The 18,674-nt window shown below is 25.4% G+C and overlaps 4 protein-coding genes across 4 annotated transcripts; all 4 read left to right on the top strand.

Moving 5' to 3' along the window:
* Positions 1–695: 695 nt before the first annotated feature.
* On the top strand, positions 696–2,865 carry OCT59_007168 (uncharacterized protein; the record flags this gene model as incomplete). Its single annotated transcript, XM_066146876.1, has 6 exons — positions 696–896; positions 965–1,037; positions 1,160–1,326; positions 1,424–1,775; positions 1,843–2,366; positions 2,437–2,865. 6 exons carry the CDS (start codon positions 696–698, stop codon positions 2,863–2,865), a joined length of 1,746 nt encoding a protein of 581 aa, XP_065998526.1.
* A 5,367-nt stretch (positions 2,866–8,232) lies between these two features.
* OCT59_007167 (uncharacterized protein) lies at positions 8,233–10,634 on the top strand (the record flags this gene model as incomplete). The annotated part of the gene is made up of 5 exons (XM_025326731.2): positions 8,233–8,478; positions 8,560–8,632; positions 8,742–8,926; positions 9,007–9,349; positions 9,417–10,634. The coding sequence occupies 5 exons, from the start codon at positions 8,233–8,235 to the stop codon at positions 10,550–10,552; spliced, it is 1,983 nt and encodes a 660-aa protein (XP_025174683.1). The 3' UTR covers positions 10,553–10,634.
* Positions 10,635–11,777: 1,143 nt separating this feature from the next.
* On the top strand, positions 11,778–14,211 carry OCT59_007166 (uncharacterized protein; the record flags this gene model as incomplete). Its single annotated transcript, XM_025326730.2, has 5 exons — positions 11,778–12,005; positions 12,088–12,160; positions 12,268–12,452; positions 12,539–12,887; positions 12,964–14,211. 5 exons carry the CDS (start codon positions 11,778–11,780, stop codon positions 14,100–14,102), a joined length of 1,974 nt encoding a protein of 657 aa, XP_025174682.1. The 3' UTR covers positions 14,103–14,211.
* Positions 14,212–15,394: 1,183 nt separating this feature from the next.
* On the top strand, positions 15,395–17,817 carry OCT59_007165 (uncharacterized protein; the record flags this gene model as incomplete). Its single annotated transcript, XM_025326729.2, has 5 exons — positions 15,395–15,640; positions 15,723–15,795; positions 15,903–16,087; positions 16,156–16,504; positions 16,578–17,817. 5 exons carry the CDS (start codon positions 15,395–15,397, stop codon positions 17,723–17,725), a joined length of 2,001 nt encoding a protein of 666 aa, XP_025174681.1. The 3' UTR covers positions 17,726–17,817.
* Positions 17,818–18,674: the final 857 nt, after the last annotated feature.

Genomic DNA, 18,674 nt, shown 5'->3' with positions numbered 1-18,674 from the left:
ATGATGGTTCTATTTATAATAAATAAATTGATAAAACTATTTAAAAGCAAAATTTTATAATCCAATTTTGCTCGTGTATTATAAATCATCGAGTTTTTTATAAAAATAAAAATAAAAAAACAGCTCCAAGTTGTATCTAATGTAAAATAATTACTAATATACTTGCAAAAATTCTTAACTAACTTGATGTAAAAACTAGTTGAAAAGTTGATGGGGAATTTAATAGGGAGTTTACGTAAGAAAAAAATTTTTCAACGCTACTTTTTTTGTTGAAGTAATTTCTTATATGATCATGTAGCACAAGTGGGATCATTTTTGCGAAACTTAATTAACCTAATTTTATTAAATTGTTGTCAAATTCCTTAATTTAGACGAATTTTGTTAATTCCGCAGATCGGCGGATATGTAGATATGTACTTTTTAGATTGTTGGGATAATGAACCAAGTAATCGACCAACCATAGGCCAAGCCCTATAAAAGGTTTGTGCTAAATTTGTGCCAAACGGGCTAATCATACAACATTTATTCGAAATTTGTACTAAAAAATAATATAAATTCGAACAAATTCTAAACAAATATCGTATGATTAACCCATTTGGCACAAATTTAGCACAAACTTTTTTTATAGGGCAGGTAGTAAAAAGTTTAAAAGCAATAACGACTACAAAACTATTAGTATAAAGGAAAATCACGAAATGCAAAATATAAATGAATGGGTTAGTTGGATTGAGGAAGCTATTGTTAAAGAATATTTTAAATTTTATGAACGCAAACATCTTAGTAATATTCAAGAAATTGGTTCTGGGTCATTCGGAAAAGTTCATCGTGCAAATTGGAAAGATTCGGAACAATATATAGCGTTAAAATCTGTCCCTGTAAAAGAAATTGTACATGAGGTAATTTAGATTCACTTCGATACTAGCAATTATAATATATACTCATTAAATTTATATTCATTATATAGCTTAACCTTCAAAAATACATACCATTTCATGATAATATTATTAAGTTTTACGGAATTGCAAAGTTTGAGTCAGGTATATATTATATTAATAAAACTATCCAATGATAATAATATTTAAAAATATGTTATTTGACTATTCAAAATGTAATAAAATTAATTTTTTTAATTATTTCTTTTTAACTCGTTAGTCGTTAGACAACCAAGATTCATTAAAAAGATATCTATTAGTTATGGAATATGCAGATTCCGGTACTCTTAGAGATTATTTAAAAAAAAATTTCAATAATTTTACCTGGGACAATAAATACAACATGGTGTACCAATTAGCTTGTCGTGCTTACATGTTGAAGGGATCGTACACCGTGATTTGGTATTTATTTTAATTTAATTAATTTTATTAAAATGTAAATTTTCATTTTTATATTTTTTTATTAATCTTAAATATATTAATTATAATAGCATTCAAATAATATATTGGTTCATAGAAACACAATAAAGGTAGCCGATTTCGGTTTGTCAGAAAGAATTGGATCATCGTCCAAACAATCAAAATTATTCGGAATAATTCCTTACGTTGATCCAAAAAATTTTAATAAACAAAAAAATAATAAAAATTTAACACAATTATCCTCATTTAACGAAAAAAGCGATGTTTACAGTGTTGGAGTACTGTTATGGGAGATATCTAGCGGACAACCTCCCTTTTCTACTAGTGAAGAATATGATTTTTGTTTGATTATGAAAATTTTGCAAGGTATTAGAGAATATCCTATTCCTGATACACCTGAAAATTATATAAAACTTTATACTGGTAATTATATTAAATTTTATTCAATACATTGTAATTTATTTCTTAAATTATATATTCTTTGTTTTAGGTTGTTGGGATGGAGAGCCTGATAATCGTCCAACTATTGACCAGGTAGTAGCAAAAACAAGCGTGATAACAGAAAATCATCAAGTTAAATCAGATCTTCAATTATCAGATGAGCAAGATATTAATTCAACTAATGTTAATACTTCTTCAAGTGTCAGTAATTCATACCATAGGGAATTGTCTCAAATTATTCAAAATTTTGATAAAATGAATACAAAAGAAATATCAGCAAATGAACAAATAATTAATGAAAGTATTTTATCTGAAAAGAATTTAAGTAAAATAATTAATGAAATAGTAGAATTTATCTTTAAATTGGTTAATGTGGGAAAAGATTCATACGAATATATTTTTGATTATTTTGATAGTCGTGATATAAAATCGCAAGAAATTTATAATTGGTTGATAGATAATCAAAATAATTTGGATTCTATTTTCTTACTTGGATATTTAATTATTGTGGAATTGAAACTAGTAAAGATCTTAATCAAGCATTTAATTTATTTATTAAAGCATCAAAACAAGGTCATATATGTGCCATCATTTTGTTGGATTATGCTGTCAATTTGGTTATGGAACTGTAAAAAATGAAAAGCTAGCTTTTGAATATTATGAAAAATTAGCTAACAAGGAGTCTTCAATGGGAATATTTAAAATTGGTTATTTTTATGACGTAGGCATATGGGTTAAAAAAGACTTAGAAAAAGCTGCTCATTTATATGAAAAAGCAGCCGAGTTAGGAAATAGGTCAGCTCAACATAATCTTGCTTTAATGTATAGAAATGGAGAAGGGGTTGATAGAGATTATAATAAATCTTTTAAATTATCAGAACAGTCAGCTGAAGGAGAATGTAAGGAGGGAATAAACGGATTAGGATATTGTTATAGTAATGGAATTGGAACTAGTGTTAATAAACAAAAAGCGTTTGAATTATATCAAAAAGCAGCAGATTTAGGAGATATGCATGCTCAAAATAATCATGCTCTTATGTATAAAATAGGGATGGAATTGAGAAAGATATAAATAAAGCAATTTATTGGTTTGAACAATCTGCAAAACAAGGGACAAATAGATTGAAAAACTTATTCATGTAAGATAGAATTATTTATTTCAATTTATACATTTGTATAATATTTTTAGTTACAATTAATAAAGTTAAATGCTATGGATTTACGTTAAACAAATATTAATTATAGTTTTTTATTTTAACTATAAAGAAAATGATAGTGGCTTGTTATTTTTTTCATTGATTGTTTATAAATCAATAATAATTTGAGTATGAAATACTATTCATATCCGGAGTTCCGGACCAATTTCAGCGATTAACCTTTTACATTTTAGTGAAATATTATTGATTTAGACCCATCAACAATTTTTTCCAAGCTTCATGATTGATATTGAATTTTATGTTTCGGTGAAAAGTTTCTTTAGAATGTAATAGATTCTGCAATTACATTTTTGACAATGACCTTTCATTAGATATTTAGAAAAATGGATATACACAGAAATTCGATATACCGGAACCTCAATATAACAGATCATAAGTAAAATCTTGATATATCGGAATTGAGGTCTGGAACGGATTATCATAACGTATAATTAATTTGCCCTCAATATAACGGAATTCTTGATATAACGGATTTTTGATAAATTTTACTAATGGAACGTTATATCGAATTTCACGTTGTACCGTGTATACTGTATAAGTATATGCTGTGCGTTTTTTTTGAACTTTGTAATAACCTTATATAAATCATTACTTGTTTAAATTATATCTTTTATGCCAATGAATTACATGCATTAATTTTTAATCTAAAATCATAAAATCTAATCTGCATCATGATTGATATGTTAAATATCTTATTTTATTTTTATTACCAAAGTTTGTTAAAATAAAGGCGATATTTCAACCTTTAACATATTCGATCTTTGAAGCTGCTAATAATTGTCAATTCGTGCCATCTATCTTTCCATTGTATCTTTTTCATTGCCAATAGACAACGTTTTTTTTTGTCAACATAAAATACCGGACATTAGAATGAATATATAACGATTCATAAAGTTAACTTACGTTAACGGCAAATGAAATAAATAAAAGATATGTATTCAAAATTTTTGATGCTTTTTACGACTTATTTTTTTTAGGTGTTTGTTGCGTTTATTCTTAGTACATCCTTTATTAGATCAAAGATTCATAATTTACATAAATTACTTAAAATAGAATTCGATTTAATAATATCTAATATTGATAATAAGTAATGGTATAATGGTATAATAGATTTTTTTTAGAAAATAGCGCAATATTTGTGTTTTTATTATTAAATACTATATTACGTTTATAAAAAAAAGCACGTAAAGTATAAATTATTAAGATGAGGACGAAGAGTTTTAAATCGAATCCGTTCTAATAAACATAACTTATTTAACTATCAAATCACCCTGTAAGTTAATTATTAAAAAGGGAAAGTTAAATTTAGATCGGTAAATCGATGCTAAATTGGGTAGGGCCATAGGAGTAAACTATTTGACAAAACTACCTTGCTGAAACGTACATGCAGTTACTGCACATTAAGACGCTTGCAGATTAATTTTTCAATAAATCGTCACGAATTTATTATCAAAGTCGTTTACAATTTTTTAACCATCTCGATAAAATTTAGTAATAAAATTTAATAAATATATTGTTAAAATTTTTTAATACGTTGTTAAATTTAGTAAATATGTAATTAAGTATCGAAGCAATATCATATATTGTATATCCTTTAAGATAATACACATAAATTAATTACGTTCTCTCCAAATATTCTAAATATTCCATACCTATTAATTGCTCTTAAAATTATACGTATGTAAAAATGTGAAAATTTGAGGATTCATTTATATATAGGATTTTCATTTTTCAGAAGTCCCACCTGAAAAAGACCATTTTTTTTTTATTTTGATATCTTTGAAATTTACTACTCTTAACATCCAAAAATTGGGGGCTGGTACTTCGAAAAATTAATGAAAAAACTAATTCTTCGGATTCTTCTACGAAGTCCTATGCTTCCAAAGATCCAAAGTAGCATCAACATGATCTAACTAAAAGGTAAAATGAAACATTGGTCCCATTTTGTAAAAAAAAATGCCCCAAAGAGAATTCCTACCAGAAATCCACTCTCCGGAATCCGGGCCTGCTCAAAAAAAATGAATGAAACGTTTCTAACATTTCATTAAAAGAATGTATTAAAAAAATTATCTGAATTCTTACCAAATTCCACGCGTTTGAAAAAAGAAAAGAATGAAACTTTCATTAAATGATTAAGAAGTTGAACCCTATAAAAACAAAAGGCAAAAGTTAGTAATGAATACGAAAAGAAATAAACTAATCATTACGTACTTTTTTAGATGGCCAAGTGGATACTATTCATTTTTTTTTTTTTTACAGTGGGTAAAAGAGAAAAGACGGAAAGGGGAAGTTTCGTTAGAAAAAAAGATTTGTAGTTCTTAATTGGACCGCGGCAGTCATTAATAATTTATCACATGGTACACATGATACACATGATGGTTTATATTATGGTCTAATATATTTTTTTTGAATATTTTATATTATTATATTTATTATATTATAAATTTTAAAATAGACATATCGTTAAATAAATATTTTATACGTCGGAAAAATATGTTGTGCGTTCGAGCTACATTATTGGTCCAATACGTGATTCAGATGACGGCCAGTGCATTTACCGCTTATTCAAATTTAAAAGGATATGCGCAAAAAAATATTTTATCTGCTCTTTATATATAAAAGCAAAAGCTCAAAAAAATTCTATTTATTACTAAAATATAAAAATTTACGCTAAAAATGTTTATTTACGAATTCATTAATAAAAATTAATTTCACTCTTGAGAATTTACTACATTTTGCATCCGCCTTGCTTTTAAATTAATCCAATTATCGTATGCTTTTTCAAAGTCAAGATCTTCTATATCAGGAACATTGATTAAAATCATTAAATATTTATTCAAATTTTCTGTGCAAAGCTTATTTCGAAGCTTTGTTTTAATTAAATTTTGGTGCGAAAAAATTCTCTCCACTGTTGCATTTGATATACTATATTATTAAGATCCATCAACAATTTTTTTAAGGCTTCATAATTGATATTAAAGTTTATGTTTCAGCGGAAATGCTTCTTTAGTATGAAATAGATTTCGTAATTACATTTTGACAAATGATCTTTCACTAGATTTTTTAAAAAATGAATATACTGTGTATAATGTATCAGAGTATACTGTATGTTGTGCGTTTTTAAAGTTTTGTAATAACCTTATATAAATCATTAATTTTTTAAATTATATCATGAATTGCATGTTATATTTAATCTTGAAATCATCTTTTGACTTTTAAATTCTAATCTGCATTTTTGATATGTTAAATATCTTATTTTATCTTTATTATCTCATAGTTTGTCAAAATAAAGGCGGTATTTCAACATTTTCGATTTTTAAGCAGTTGACAAGTCGTCAAGTCGCGCTATAACGACTCATAAAGTTAACATTAACGGCAAGTAAAATAATAATACCATAAAAAAAATCAAAATTTTTGCCGCTTTTACGGCTTATTTTTCAAACATGTATCAGTGTAACTACTATGTAAGCGTTTATTGCGTTCATTTTTACATAGTATACTGTAAATTGACACATTTTAATTAGTAATACCTTTTATTAGATCATCTTAATTCGCGTAAATCACTTAATAAAATCAATAGAATTCGATTTAATAATAAGTATAAACATTAAAAATTTTAAATACATTATTACGAAAGATCAATAAGATGAATAATATACTATACTGTATATACAATAATTTTTTCGTTAAAATTAAATATATTAATCCATCTCTACCGGTATTTTTCCAAAATCATATCATTTACTCCGTCCAAAAATTTTTCTTTTTTTTTTTGTTTTAGTAAAAAAAGTAAGTAAAAATCTCTATTAAAAATCTTCCCATAGTATAAATACATATAAAATATCATTCATTGAAATATCGGATACAGTTAAATATTAAAGGGTATTCAAAATTAAATACTACTAACGTATAATTAGATTAAGGGTGGTGTAAATAACTAAATAATAATAATAATTCCCGATTATAATGAAAATTATTTCAAAAAAATATATATAAATACTGTATATCAAAAGTAATAAATAAATAAAAGAAACCTTGACATTCATTGTGTTGGTGTTTCTATTAAAAAAATTTTAAAATGATTTTTTTTATTTACCATTATTGGGCCAAATAAAAAATACAGGAATTTAAAAAACTATGATTTAACACTTACCAAGTTTAAAATGTTTTATATTCGTTTATCACCATATAATTAATTTATTGCATTACGAAATTTTTGCCTTAATTTGTTAAACATTCATCAACTGATCCCAATTTTTAAATATATTTCAGTTGGTAATAAAATACGTTCGTAACAAAAAAAGTATGCAAAAAATAAAATCATCGAGACGAAAATAATTTAAATTAAAATCGTTAGCATATAACAACAGGGCGTATTATCGATATTATCACATAACTATGGATTATTTTTTGCAAATTCTGCTATGCATTATCAAATTCATACAAAAGCCCGAAAATTAAATGTTTTCAAATCCAAAAATTAACTAGAAAATGGGCTGAATTTTTAAATTGAGTAATTTGATCAAATTTTAATGTTTTATAGCTTGTTAAATTCATCTCATCAAGACGAACATTTTGATAGTAAGTTCATAAATATTTACACAAATTGATTGAGAAATTATATTTAAAACCTCTATTTATTATATAAATTATACCAATATAATTGCAAATATTATTTCGCCCATAACTTTTGTGTTACCTAAAATTTCACTGTGTTATTTCGGCTATTAATTTTAAAGCTGTTAATCTATAACCCATAAAAGTTTCAAGTTTCGCCCGAACTTCTGTGGCTTCGCCCGAACCGATACCAAATTACTATATGATCGGCAAGGTGATATAAAGGATGTCCCACCCTGTTGCAAATATATAACATTCGAATCTGATTGAGAAATTCAACTTTCATTTCTATTCGAGAATATTTTGAATATTGTCAGATGATCAAGTAAATAAGAGTAATTTCATTCACCCAGTCTTTAGTGAATCAAGCAACAAAGCAAGTTGAAATAGATAATTTGTTTAATAAATTTTTTACTTTCATCGTTTCCTTTGTAGAACGTTCAGCAAATATTACTATCATATAATGTCGATCTTATATTTTTTGATCTCGATGTTGCCAATGTTACAAAATTAATTCCTTTTCTGTCATGTGTTACTAGAATTCATATAAATGACTTTCATTTTTTCCGTACGACAAATAATCTTTGTTTTGTTCATACTCCACTATGACTAATAATATCGAAATGCAGAATACTGAAAATACGAATGAATGGATTAATTGGATTGAAGAAGCTATTGATAAAGAATATTTTAAATGTTATGAATACAGACATTTTAATAATATTCAAGAAATTGGCTCCGGTTCATTCGGAAAAGTTTATCGCGCAAATTGGAAAAATTCGGAACAGTGTATATCTTTGAAATCTTTTTTTAATCTTAACAACGTCACTGTAAAAGAAATTGTACATGAGGTAATTAAGAAATATAATAGCTTCACTTCGATACTAGTAATTAGTATAATATATACTCATTAATTTATATTCATTCTATAGCTTAAACTTCAAAAAGAAATACAATTTCATGATAATATTATTAAGTATTATGGAATTACAAAATTTGATACAGGTATAATAAAAACTATCCAATGATAAGAATCATATTTAAAAATATGTTATTTGATTTATCAAAAATGTAATAAAATTAATTTTTTAATTATTCCTTTTTAACTCGTTAGGCATTCAAAATGATTTATTAAAAAGATATTTATTAGTTATGGAATATGCCGATTCTGGTACTCTTAGAGATTATTTAAAGAAAAATTTCAATAATCTTACCTGGAATAATAAATATAACTTAGCCTACCAGTTAGCCTGTGCTGTGTCATGCTTACATAATGAAGAGATAGTACATCGTGATTTGGTATTTAATTTAATTTAATTAAAACGTAAATTTTTATTTTTATATTTTTTTTATTAATTTTAAATATATTAATTTATTAGCATTCAAATAATATATTGGTTCATAGAAACACAATAAAGGTAGCCGATTTTGGGTTGTCAAAAAGAATTGGATCATCGTCCAAACAATCAAAATTATTCGGAATGATTCCTTACGTTGATCCAAAAAGATTAGGACGAAAAAAAAATAAAAATTCAACACAATCCTCATTTAATGAAAAGAGCGATATTTACAGTGTTGGAGTACTGTTATGGGAAATATCTAGCGGAAAACCTCCCTTTTCTACTGAAGAATATGATCTTGATTTGGCTATAGAAATTAAAGAAGGTCTTAGAGAAGATCCTATTCCTGATACACCTGAAAATTATATAGAACTTTATACTGGTAATTATATTAAATTTTATTAAATACATTGTAATTTATTTCTTAAATTATATGTTCTTTTTTTTAGGTTGTTGGGATGGAGAGCCTGATAATCGTCCAACTATTGACCAGGTGGTAGAAAAATTAAAAGCAATGATTATAAAAACAAGCATGATAACAGAAAATCACCAAATTAAATCAGATCTTCAATTATCAAATGAGCAAGATATTAATCCAACTAATGTTAATACTTCTTCTAGTGTCAGTAATTCATACCATGGGGAATTGTCTCAAATTATTCACAATTTTGATAAAATGAATACAAAAGAAATATCAGCAAATGAACAAATAATTAATGAAAGTATTTTATCTGAAAAGAATTTAAGTAAAATAATTAATGAAATAGTAAAATTTATCTTTAAATTGGTTAATGTAGGAAAAACTTCATACGAATATATTTTTGGTTATTTTGATAGTCGTAATATAAAATCACAAGAAATTTATGATTGGTTGATAGATAATCATAATAATTTGGATTCTATTTTCTTACTTGGATACTTTAATTATTATGGAATTGAAACTACTAGTAGTAGTATAAATCCTAATCAAGCATTTAATTTATTTGATAAGGCATCAAAGCAAGATCATATATTGTCACAATATTTTGTTGGATTATGTTATGAATATGGATATGGAACCGAAAAAAATGAAAAGCTAGCTTTTGAATATTATGAAAAGGTAGCTAGTAAGGATTTTGCATCGGGAATAATCAAAATTGGTTATTTTTATAACAATGGTATAGAGGTTAAAAAAAACTTAAAAAGAGCTGATTATTTATATGAAAAAGCAGCAAAGTTAGGAAATAGTATGGCTCAACATAACCTTTCTGTATTACGTATAAATGGAGAAGGGATTGATAAAGATTATAATAAAGCTTTTAAATTATCAAAACAATCAGCTGAAGGAGAATGTAAGGAGGGATTTAGAGTATTAGGATTTTGTTATAGTTGCGGAATTGGAACTAGTGTTAATAAACAAAGAGCATTTGAATTATATCAAAAAGCAGCAGATTTAGGAGATATGTATGCTCAATATAATCTTGGTAATATGTATGAAAATGGGGATGGAATTGAGAAAGATATAAATAAAGCAATTTACTGGACTGAAAAATCCGCTAAACAAGGACATCAAGGTGCTCAAAATAGATTGAAAAACTTAAAGTAATTCATGTAAGATAAAAATTCTTTTAATTTATAAAATTTGTATTGCATTAATAAAGTTAGATGTATTTAAATTATGGATTTACATTTAAGAGATGTAATTACAGTTTATCTTAACTATAATAGTGACTTTTTTTTCATTGATTGTTAAATCAATAATTTGAGTACGAAATATTAACCTCTTTTATTTATACTTTCCGGTCCAATTTAACGATTAACCTTCCACATTTTAATGAGAGATTATTGATTTAAATCTATCCATCAACAATTTTTCCAAGCTTAATAATTGATATTGGTTTACGTTTCAGTGGAAAGGTTGAAATTGATTCCACAATTATGTTCTTGACAAATGACCTTTCACTAGATTTTTAAAAATAATGAATATACCGTGTATACTGTATACAGTATATATGTAGTGCGTTTTTTTGAACTTTAAATTACATGCATTAATTTATATTTAATCTGGAAATCACCGTTTAACTTTTAAAATCTAAGCTGCATCATCGATATATTAAATATCTTTTTCTTAATTACCAAAGTTTATTGAAATAAAGGAGATATTTCAATATATTTGATTTTTGAGCTGTTAACAAGTCGTCAAGTCATGCATCTATCTTATTGCGTCTATTGTTATAAAGAATAAATATAAGGATACATACCTTTTATTAAATCAAAGATTCATAATTCACGTAAATTACTTAAAATAGAATAAGATTAATAATATACTATATATACAATAAATTTTTTTCGCTAAAATTAAATACATTAACCTATCTCCATCCGCTAAAAAATTTTTTTTTAAAATTTGTTCCGATCGTTAGCATATAATATTATTTATATAACGTTTGAATCTGATTGAGAAAATTCAACTTTCATATCTATTTCGAGAATATTTTGAATATTGTCAGATGATCAAGTAAACAAGTGTGGTAATTAATTTCATCACTCAGTCTTTAGTGAATCAATCAACAAAGCAAGTTGAAATAGATAATTTGTTTTTAAAATAAATTTTTTACTTTCATCATTTCCTTTGTAGAACGTTCAGCGAATATTACTAGTATCATATAATGTCGATCTTACATTTTTGATCACGCACTTGCAATGTTACAAATTAGTAATTCCTTTTCTGTCGTGTGTTACCCAGAATTCATATAACTGGGATTTAATTTTTGCCGTATGACAAATAATCTTTTTGTCGTTCATACTCCACTACGTCTAATAATATCGAAATGCAGAATACTGAAAATACAAATGAATGGACTAATTGGATTGAAGAAGCCATTGTTAAAGAATATTTTAAATGTTATGAATACAGACATTTTAGTAATATTCAAGAAATTGGTTCCGGCGCATTTGGAAAAGTTTATCGTGCAAATTGGAAAAAGTCGGAACAATGTATAGCTTTAAAATCTTTTTTTAATCTTAACAACTTTACTGTAAAAGAAATCGTACATGAGGTAATTAAGAAATATAATAATAGTAGCTTTACATTAATAATGATCGTATTATATACTAATTAAATTCATATTTATAATATAGCTTAAACTTCAAAGAGAAATACAATTTCATGATAATATTATTAAGTATTATGGAATTGCAAAATTTGAATCAGGTATAATAAAACTATCCATTATAGAATAATATTTAAAAATATGTTATTTGATTTATTAAAAAATGTAACAAAATTAATTTTTTAATTATTTCTTTTTAACTCGTTAGACAATCAAGATATTTTATTAAAAAGATATTTATTAGTTATGGAATATGCCGATTCTGGTACTCTTAGAGAGTATTTGAAGAAAAATTTCAATAATCTTACCTGGAATAATAAATATAACTTAGCCTACCAGTTAGCCTGTGCTGTGTCATGCTTACATAATGAAGATATAGTACATCGTGATTTGGTATTTATTTTAATTTGATTAAAATGTATAATTTTTATTTTTATATTTATATTTTTTATTAATTTTAAATATATTAATTATAATAGCATTCAAATAATATATTGGTTCATAGAAACACAATAAAGGTAGCCGATTTCGGGTTGTCAAAAAGAATTGGATCATCATCCAGACAATCAAAATTATTCGGAATAATTCCTTACGTTGATCCAAAAAGATTCGGTAAACGAAAAAATAATAAAAATTCAACACAATTGCTCTCATTTAACGAAAAAAGCGATGTTTACAGTGTTGGAGTACTGTTATGGGAGATATCTAGCGGACAACCTCCCTTTTCTAATGAAGAATCTGACCTTGATTTGGCTATAGATATTAAAGAAGGTCTTAGAGAAGATCCTATTCCTGATACACCTGAAAATTATATAAAACTTTATACTGGTAATTAATATTTAAATATTATTCAATATATTATAATTTATTTATTTCTCAAATTATATATTCTTTTTTTTTTTAGATTGTTGGGATGGCGAGCCAGATAATCGCCCAACTATAGATCAAGTGGCAGAAAGATTAAAAGCAATGGTTACAAAAACAAGCGTGATAACAGAAAATCATCAAATTAAATCAGATCTTCAATTATCAGACGAGCGAGATATTAATCCAACTAATGTTAATACTTCTTCAAGTGTCAGTAATTCATACCATGGAGATTTGTCTCGAATTATTCAAAACTTTGATAAAATGAATACAAATGAAATAATATCTTTATCAACAAATGAACAAATAATTAATGAAAGTATTTTATTTGAAAAGAATTTTAGTAAAATAATTAATGAAATAGTAGAATTTATCTTTAAATTGGTTAATGTAGGAAAAAATCCATACGAATATATTTTTGATCATTTCGATAGTCGTAATATAACATCGCAAGAAATTTATAATTGGTTGATAGATAATCAAAATAATTTGGATTCTAATTTCTTACTTGGATATTTTAATTATTATGGAATTGAAATTAGTGATAATATAATTCAAGCGTTTAATCTATTTATTAAAGCATCAGAGCAAGATCATACATTGGCTCAGGTTTATGTTGGATTATGTTACGAATTTGGATATGGAACCGAAAAAAATGAAAAGATAGCTTTTAAATTTTTTGAAAAAGTAGCTAATAAGAATTATCCGTCAGGAATAAATTATCTTGGTTATTTTTACGAAAGAGGCATGGGGATTAAAAAAGACTTAAAGAAAGCTTTCTCTTTATATGAAAAAGCAGCAAATTTAGGAAATATTTTAGCTCAATATAACCTTGCTATAATGTATATGAATGGATATGGTGTTGATAAAGATGATAACAAGGCATTTGAATTATCAAAACAATCAGCCGAAGGAGAATTTATCGGTGGAATAAGATTATTAGGATATTGTTATAGTTTTGGGATTGGAACTAGTGTTAATAAACAAAAAGCGTTTGAATTATATCAAAAAGCAGCAGATTTAGGAGATACGATTGCTCAAAATATCCTTGGTGATAAGTATGAAATGGGGAATGGAATGTGGAAAGATATAAATAAAGCAATTTACTGGTTTGAAAAATCTGCAAAACAAGGATTACAAAAAGCTCAAAATAGTTTGAAAAACTTAAAAAAGTAATTCATGTAAGATAAAAATTCTTTTAATTTATACATTTGTATTGCATTTATAATATTTTTAATTTTAATTAATAAAGTTAGATGTATTAAATTATGGATTTACATTAGACAAATATAATTACAGTTTTATTTTAACTAGTATAATAGTGACTTTTTTTTCACTGATTGTTAAATCAATAATTTGAGTACGAAATACTAATCTCTTTTATTTATACTTTCCGGTCCAATTCAACGATTAACCTTCCACATTTTAGTGAGAGATTATTGATCTAAATCCATCAACAATTTTTTCCAAGCTTAATAATTGATATTAGTTTACGTTTCACTGAAAAGGTTTTTTTAGAATGAAATTGATTTCACAATTATGTTCTTTGACAAATGACCTTTCACTAGATTTTTAAAAATAATGAATATACCGTGTATACTGTATATGTATACAGTATATACGTAGTGCGTTTATTTGAACTTTGAATTACATGCATTATTTATATTTAATCTGAAATCACAGTTTGACTTTTAAAATCTAAACTGCATCATCGATATGTTAAATATCTTTTTCTTTATTATTACCAAAGTTTATTGAAATAAAAGCGATATTTCAGCATATTTGATTTTTGAGCTGTTAACAAGTCGTCAAGTCGTGCCATCTATCTTATTGCGTTTGTCGTTATATAGAATCATATATAAGGAATTAAAGATACATTTTAATTAATACCTTTTATTAAATCAAAGATTCATAATTACTTTAAATAGAATTGGATTTAATTAATAATAATACATTAACAATTTCTTAAATACATTATTACGAAAAATTAATAAGATGAATAATATACTATATATACATTAAATTTTTTCGTTAAAATTGAATATATTAACCTATCACCACCCGTAAAAATATTTTTTAAAAAATTTGACCCGATTGTTAGCATATAACATTATTTATATTCGAATCTGATTGAGAAAATTCAACTTTCATTTCTATTCGCATCGAAAATATTTTGAATATTGTCAGATGATCAAGTAAATAAGTGTGGTAATTAATTTCATCACCCAGTCTTTAGTGAATCAAGCAACAAAGCAAGTTGAAATAGATAATATGTTTAATAAATTTTCATTTCCTTTGCAGAACGTTCAGCGAATATTACTATCATAAAATGTCGATCTTACATTTTTTGATCTCGCACTTACCAAAATTAATTCCTTTTCTGTCGTGTATTACCCAGAATTCATATAACTGGGATTTCATTTTTTTTCGTACGACAAGTAGTCTTTGTTATCGTTCATACTTCCACAATGTCTAATAATATCGAAATGCAGGATACTGAAAATACAGATGAGTGGGTTACTTGGATTGAAGAAGCTATTGTTAAAGGATATTTTAAAAGTTATGAATACAAGCATTTTAATAATACTCAAGTAATTGGTTCTGGAGCATTCGGAAAAGTTTATCGTGCAAATTGGAAAAATTCGGATCAATTTATAGCGTTGAAATCTTTTTTTGATCTTAACAACGTCACTGTAAAAGAAATTGTACATGAGGTAATTAAAAAATATAATAATAGTAGCTTTACATTAATAATGATCGTATTATATACTAATTAAATTCATATTTATAATATAGCTTAAACTTCAAAGAGAAATACAATTTCATGATAATATTATTAATTTCTATGGAGTTACAAAATTTGAGTCAGGTATAATAAAAATAATCCAATGATAGATAATATTCAAAATTATGTTATTTGACTTATTCAAAAAATGTAATAAAATTAATTTTAATTATTTCTTTTTAACTCGTTAGACAATCAAGATGATTTATTAATAAAATATTTATTAGTCATGGAATATGCCGATTCTGGTACTCTTAAAGATTATTTAAAGAAAAACTTTGATAATCTCACCTGGGATGATAAATATAACTTGGCGTACCAGTTAGCTTGTGGCGTGTCGTGTTTACATAATGAAGGGATCATTCATCGTGATTTGGTAATTATGTTAATTTAATTAAATTAAATTTTTATTTTTATAATTATAAATTTAATATATATTTATAGCATTCAGGTAATATATTGGTTCATAGAAACACAATAAAGGTAGCCGATTTCGGGTTGTCAAAAAGAATTGGATCATCGTCCAAACAATCAAAATTATTCGGAATAATTCCTTACGTTGATCCAAAAAGATTCGGTAAACGAAGAAATAATAAAAATTCAACACAATTATCCTCATTTAACGAAAAAAGCGATGTTTACAGTGTTGGAGTACTGTTATGGGAGATATCTAGCGGACAACCTCCCTTTTCTAATGACGAATATGATCTTGATTTGGCTATAGAAATTAAAGAAGGTCTTAGAGAAGATCCTATTCCTGATGCACCTGAAAATTATATAAAACTTTATACTGGTAATTAATATTTAAATATTATTCAATATATTACTATAATTTATTTCTTAAATTATATATTCTTTTTTTTTAGATTGTTGGGATGGTGAACCAGATAATCGTCCAACTATTGACCAGGTGGTAGAAAGATTAAAAGCAATGATTGCAAAAACAAGCATGATAACAGAAAATCGCCAAATTAAATCAGATCTTCAATTATCAGACGAGCAAGATATTAATTCAACTAATGTTAATACTTCTTCAAGTGTTAGTAATTCATACCATGGAGATTTGTCTCAAATTATTCAAAATTTTGATAAAATGAATACAAAAGAAATAATATCTTTATCAGCAAATGAACAAATAATTAATGAAAATATTTTATCTGAAAAGAATTTAAGTAAAATAATTTATGAAATAGTAGAATTTATCTTTAAATTAATTAATGAAGGGAAAAATGCATGTGGATATATTTTAAATTATTTTGATAGTCGTGATATAAAATCGCAAGAAATTTATAATTGGTTGATAGATAATCAAAATAATTTGGATTCTATTTTCTTACTTGGATACTTTAATTATTATGGAATTGAAATTACTGAAAATAATATTCAAGCATTTAATTTATTTATCAAAGCATCAAAGCAAGACCATATATTGGCACAATATTTTGTTGGATTATGTTATCAATTTGGTCATGGGACTGGAAAAAATGAAAAGCTAGCTTTTGAATATTTTGAAAAATCAGCTAATAAGGATTTTGCGGAGGGAATATTTAAAATTGGTTGTTTTTATTATTTTGGCGTATGGGTTAAAAAAGACTTAGAAAAAGCTGCTTATTTATATGAAAAAGCAGCAAATTTAGGAAATAACGTGGCTCAAAAAAATCTTTCTATAATGTATATAAATGGAGAAGGGGTTGATAAAGATCATAACAAAGCTTTTAAATTATCAAAACATTCAGCTGAAGGAGGATGTAAGGAAGGAATAAGTGGATTAGGATATTGTTATGATATTGGAATTGGAACTAGTGTTAATAAACAAAAAGCGTTTGAATTATATCAAAAAGCAGCAGATTTAGGAGATATGGATGCTCAAAATAACCTTGCTCTTATGTATGAAATGGGGGGTGGAATTGAGAAAGATATAAATAAAGCAATTTACTGGTTTGAAAAATCTGCAAAACAAGGACATCAAAAAGCTCAAAATAGATTGAAAACTTACAAATTTAATTCATGTTAAAAATTCTTTTAATTTAAACATTTGTATTGCATTTATAATATTTTTAGCTACAATTAATAAAGTTAGATGTATTTAAATTATGGATCTACATTAAACAAATATAATTACAGTTTATTTTAACTAGTGAGTATAATAGTGACTTTTTTTTCATTGATTGTTAAATCAATAATTTGAGTACGAAATACAAATCTCTTTTAACCTTCCATATTTTAGCGAGAGATTATTGATCTAAATCCATCAACAATTTTTTCCAAGCTTAATGATTGATATTGGTTTACGTTTCAGTGGAAAGGTTTCTTTAGAATGAAATTGATTTCACAATTATGTTCTTTGTTTGACAAATGGCCTTTCACTAGATTTTTAAAAATAATGAATATATCATGTATACTGTATACAGTATATACGTAGTGCGTTTATTTGAACTTTGAATTACATGCATTAATTTATATTTAATCCGAAATCAGTTTGACTTTTAAAATCTAAACTGCTCATCGATATGTTAAATATCTTTTTCTTTATTACCAAAGTCAATTGAAATAAAGGCGATATTTAACATATTTGATTTTTGAGCTGTTAACAAGTCGTCAAGTCGTGTCATCTATCTTATTGTTATATAGAATATATATAAGGATACATTTTAATTAATACCTTTTATTAAAATCAAAGATTCATAATTCACGAAGTTACTTAAAATAGAATTCGATTTAATAATATAATATTAATAATAAGTACGTTACATTAGCAAATTTTTTAAATACATTATTACGAAAAATTAATAAGATGAATAATATACTATATAGAAAATTATCATTTATCGCGTATGCGATTCATCGCTAGTATCCATTTGTCATGTGATATGTCACGTGATATGAAGTAATGATTATCAAATCTCTTCCCACGCTTTCTTTTTATCCTTAAACTTTTTTTATACTTCCCACGAAACTTTTTT

The sequence above is a fragment of the Rhizophagus irregularis genome, chromosome 15 (genome assembly GCF_026210795.1).
Source record: "Rhizophagus irregularis chromosome 15, complete sequence".
In the NCBI taxonomy this organism is placed as follows: domain Eukaryota; kingdom Fungi; phylum Glomeromycota; class Glomeromycetes; order Glomerales; family Glomeraceae; genus Rhizophagus; species Rhizophagus irregularis.
This window is presented reverse-complemented; position numbering and strand designations above follow the sequence as displayed.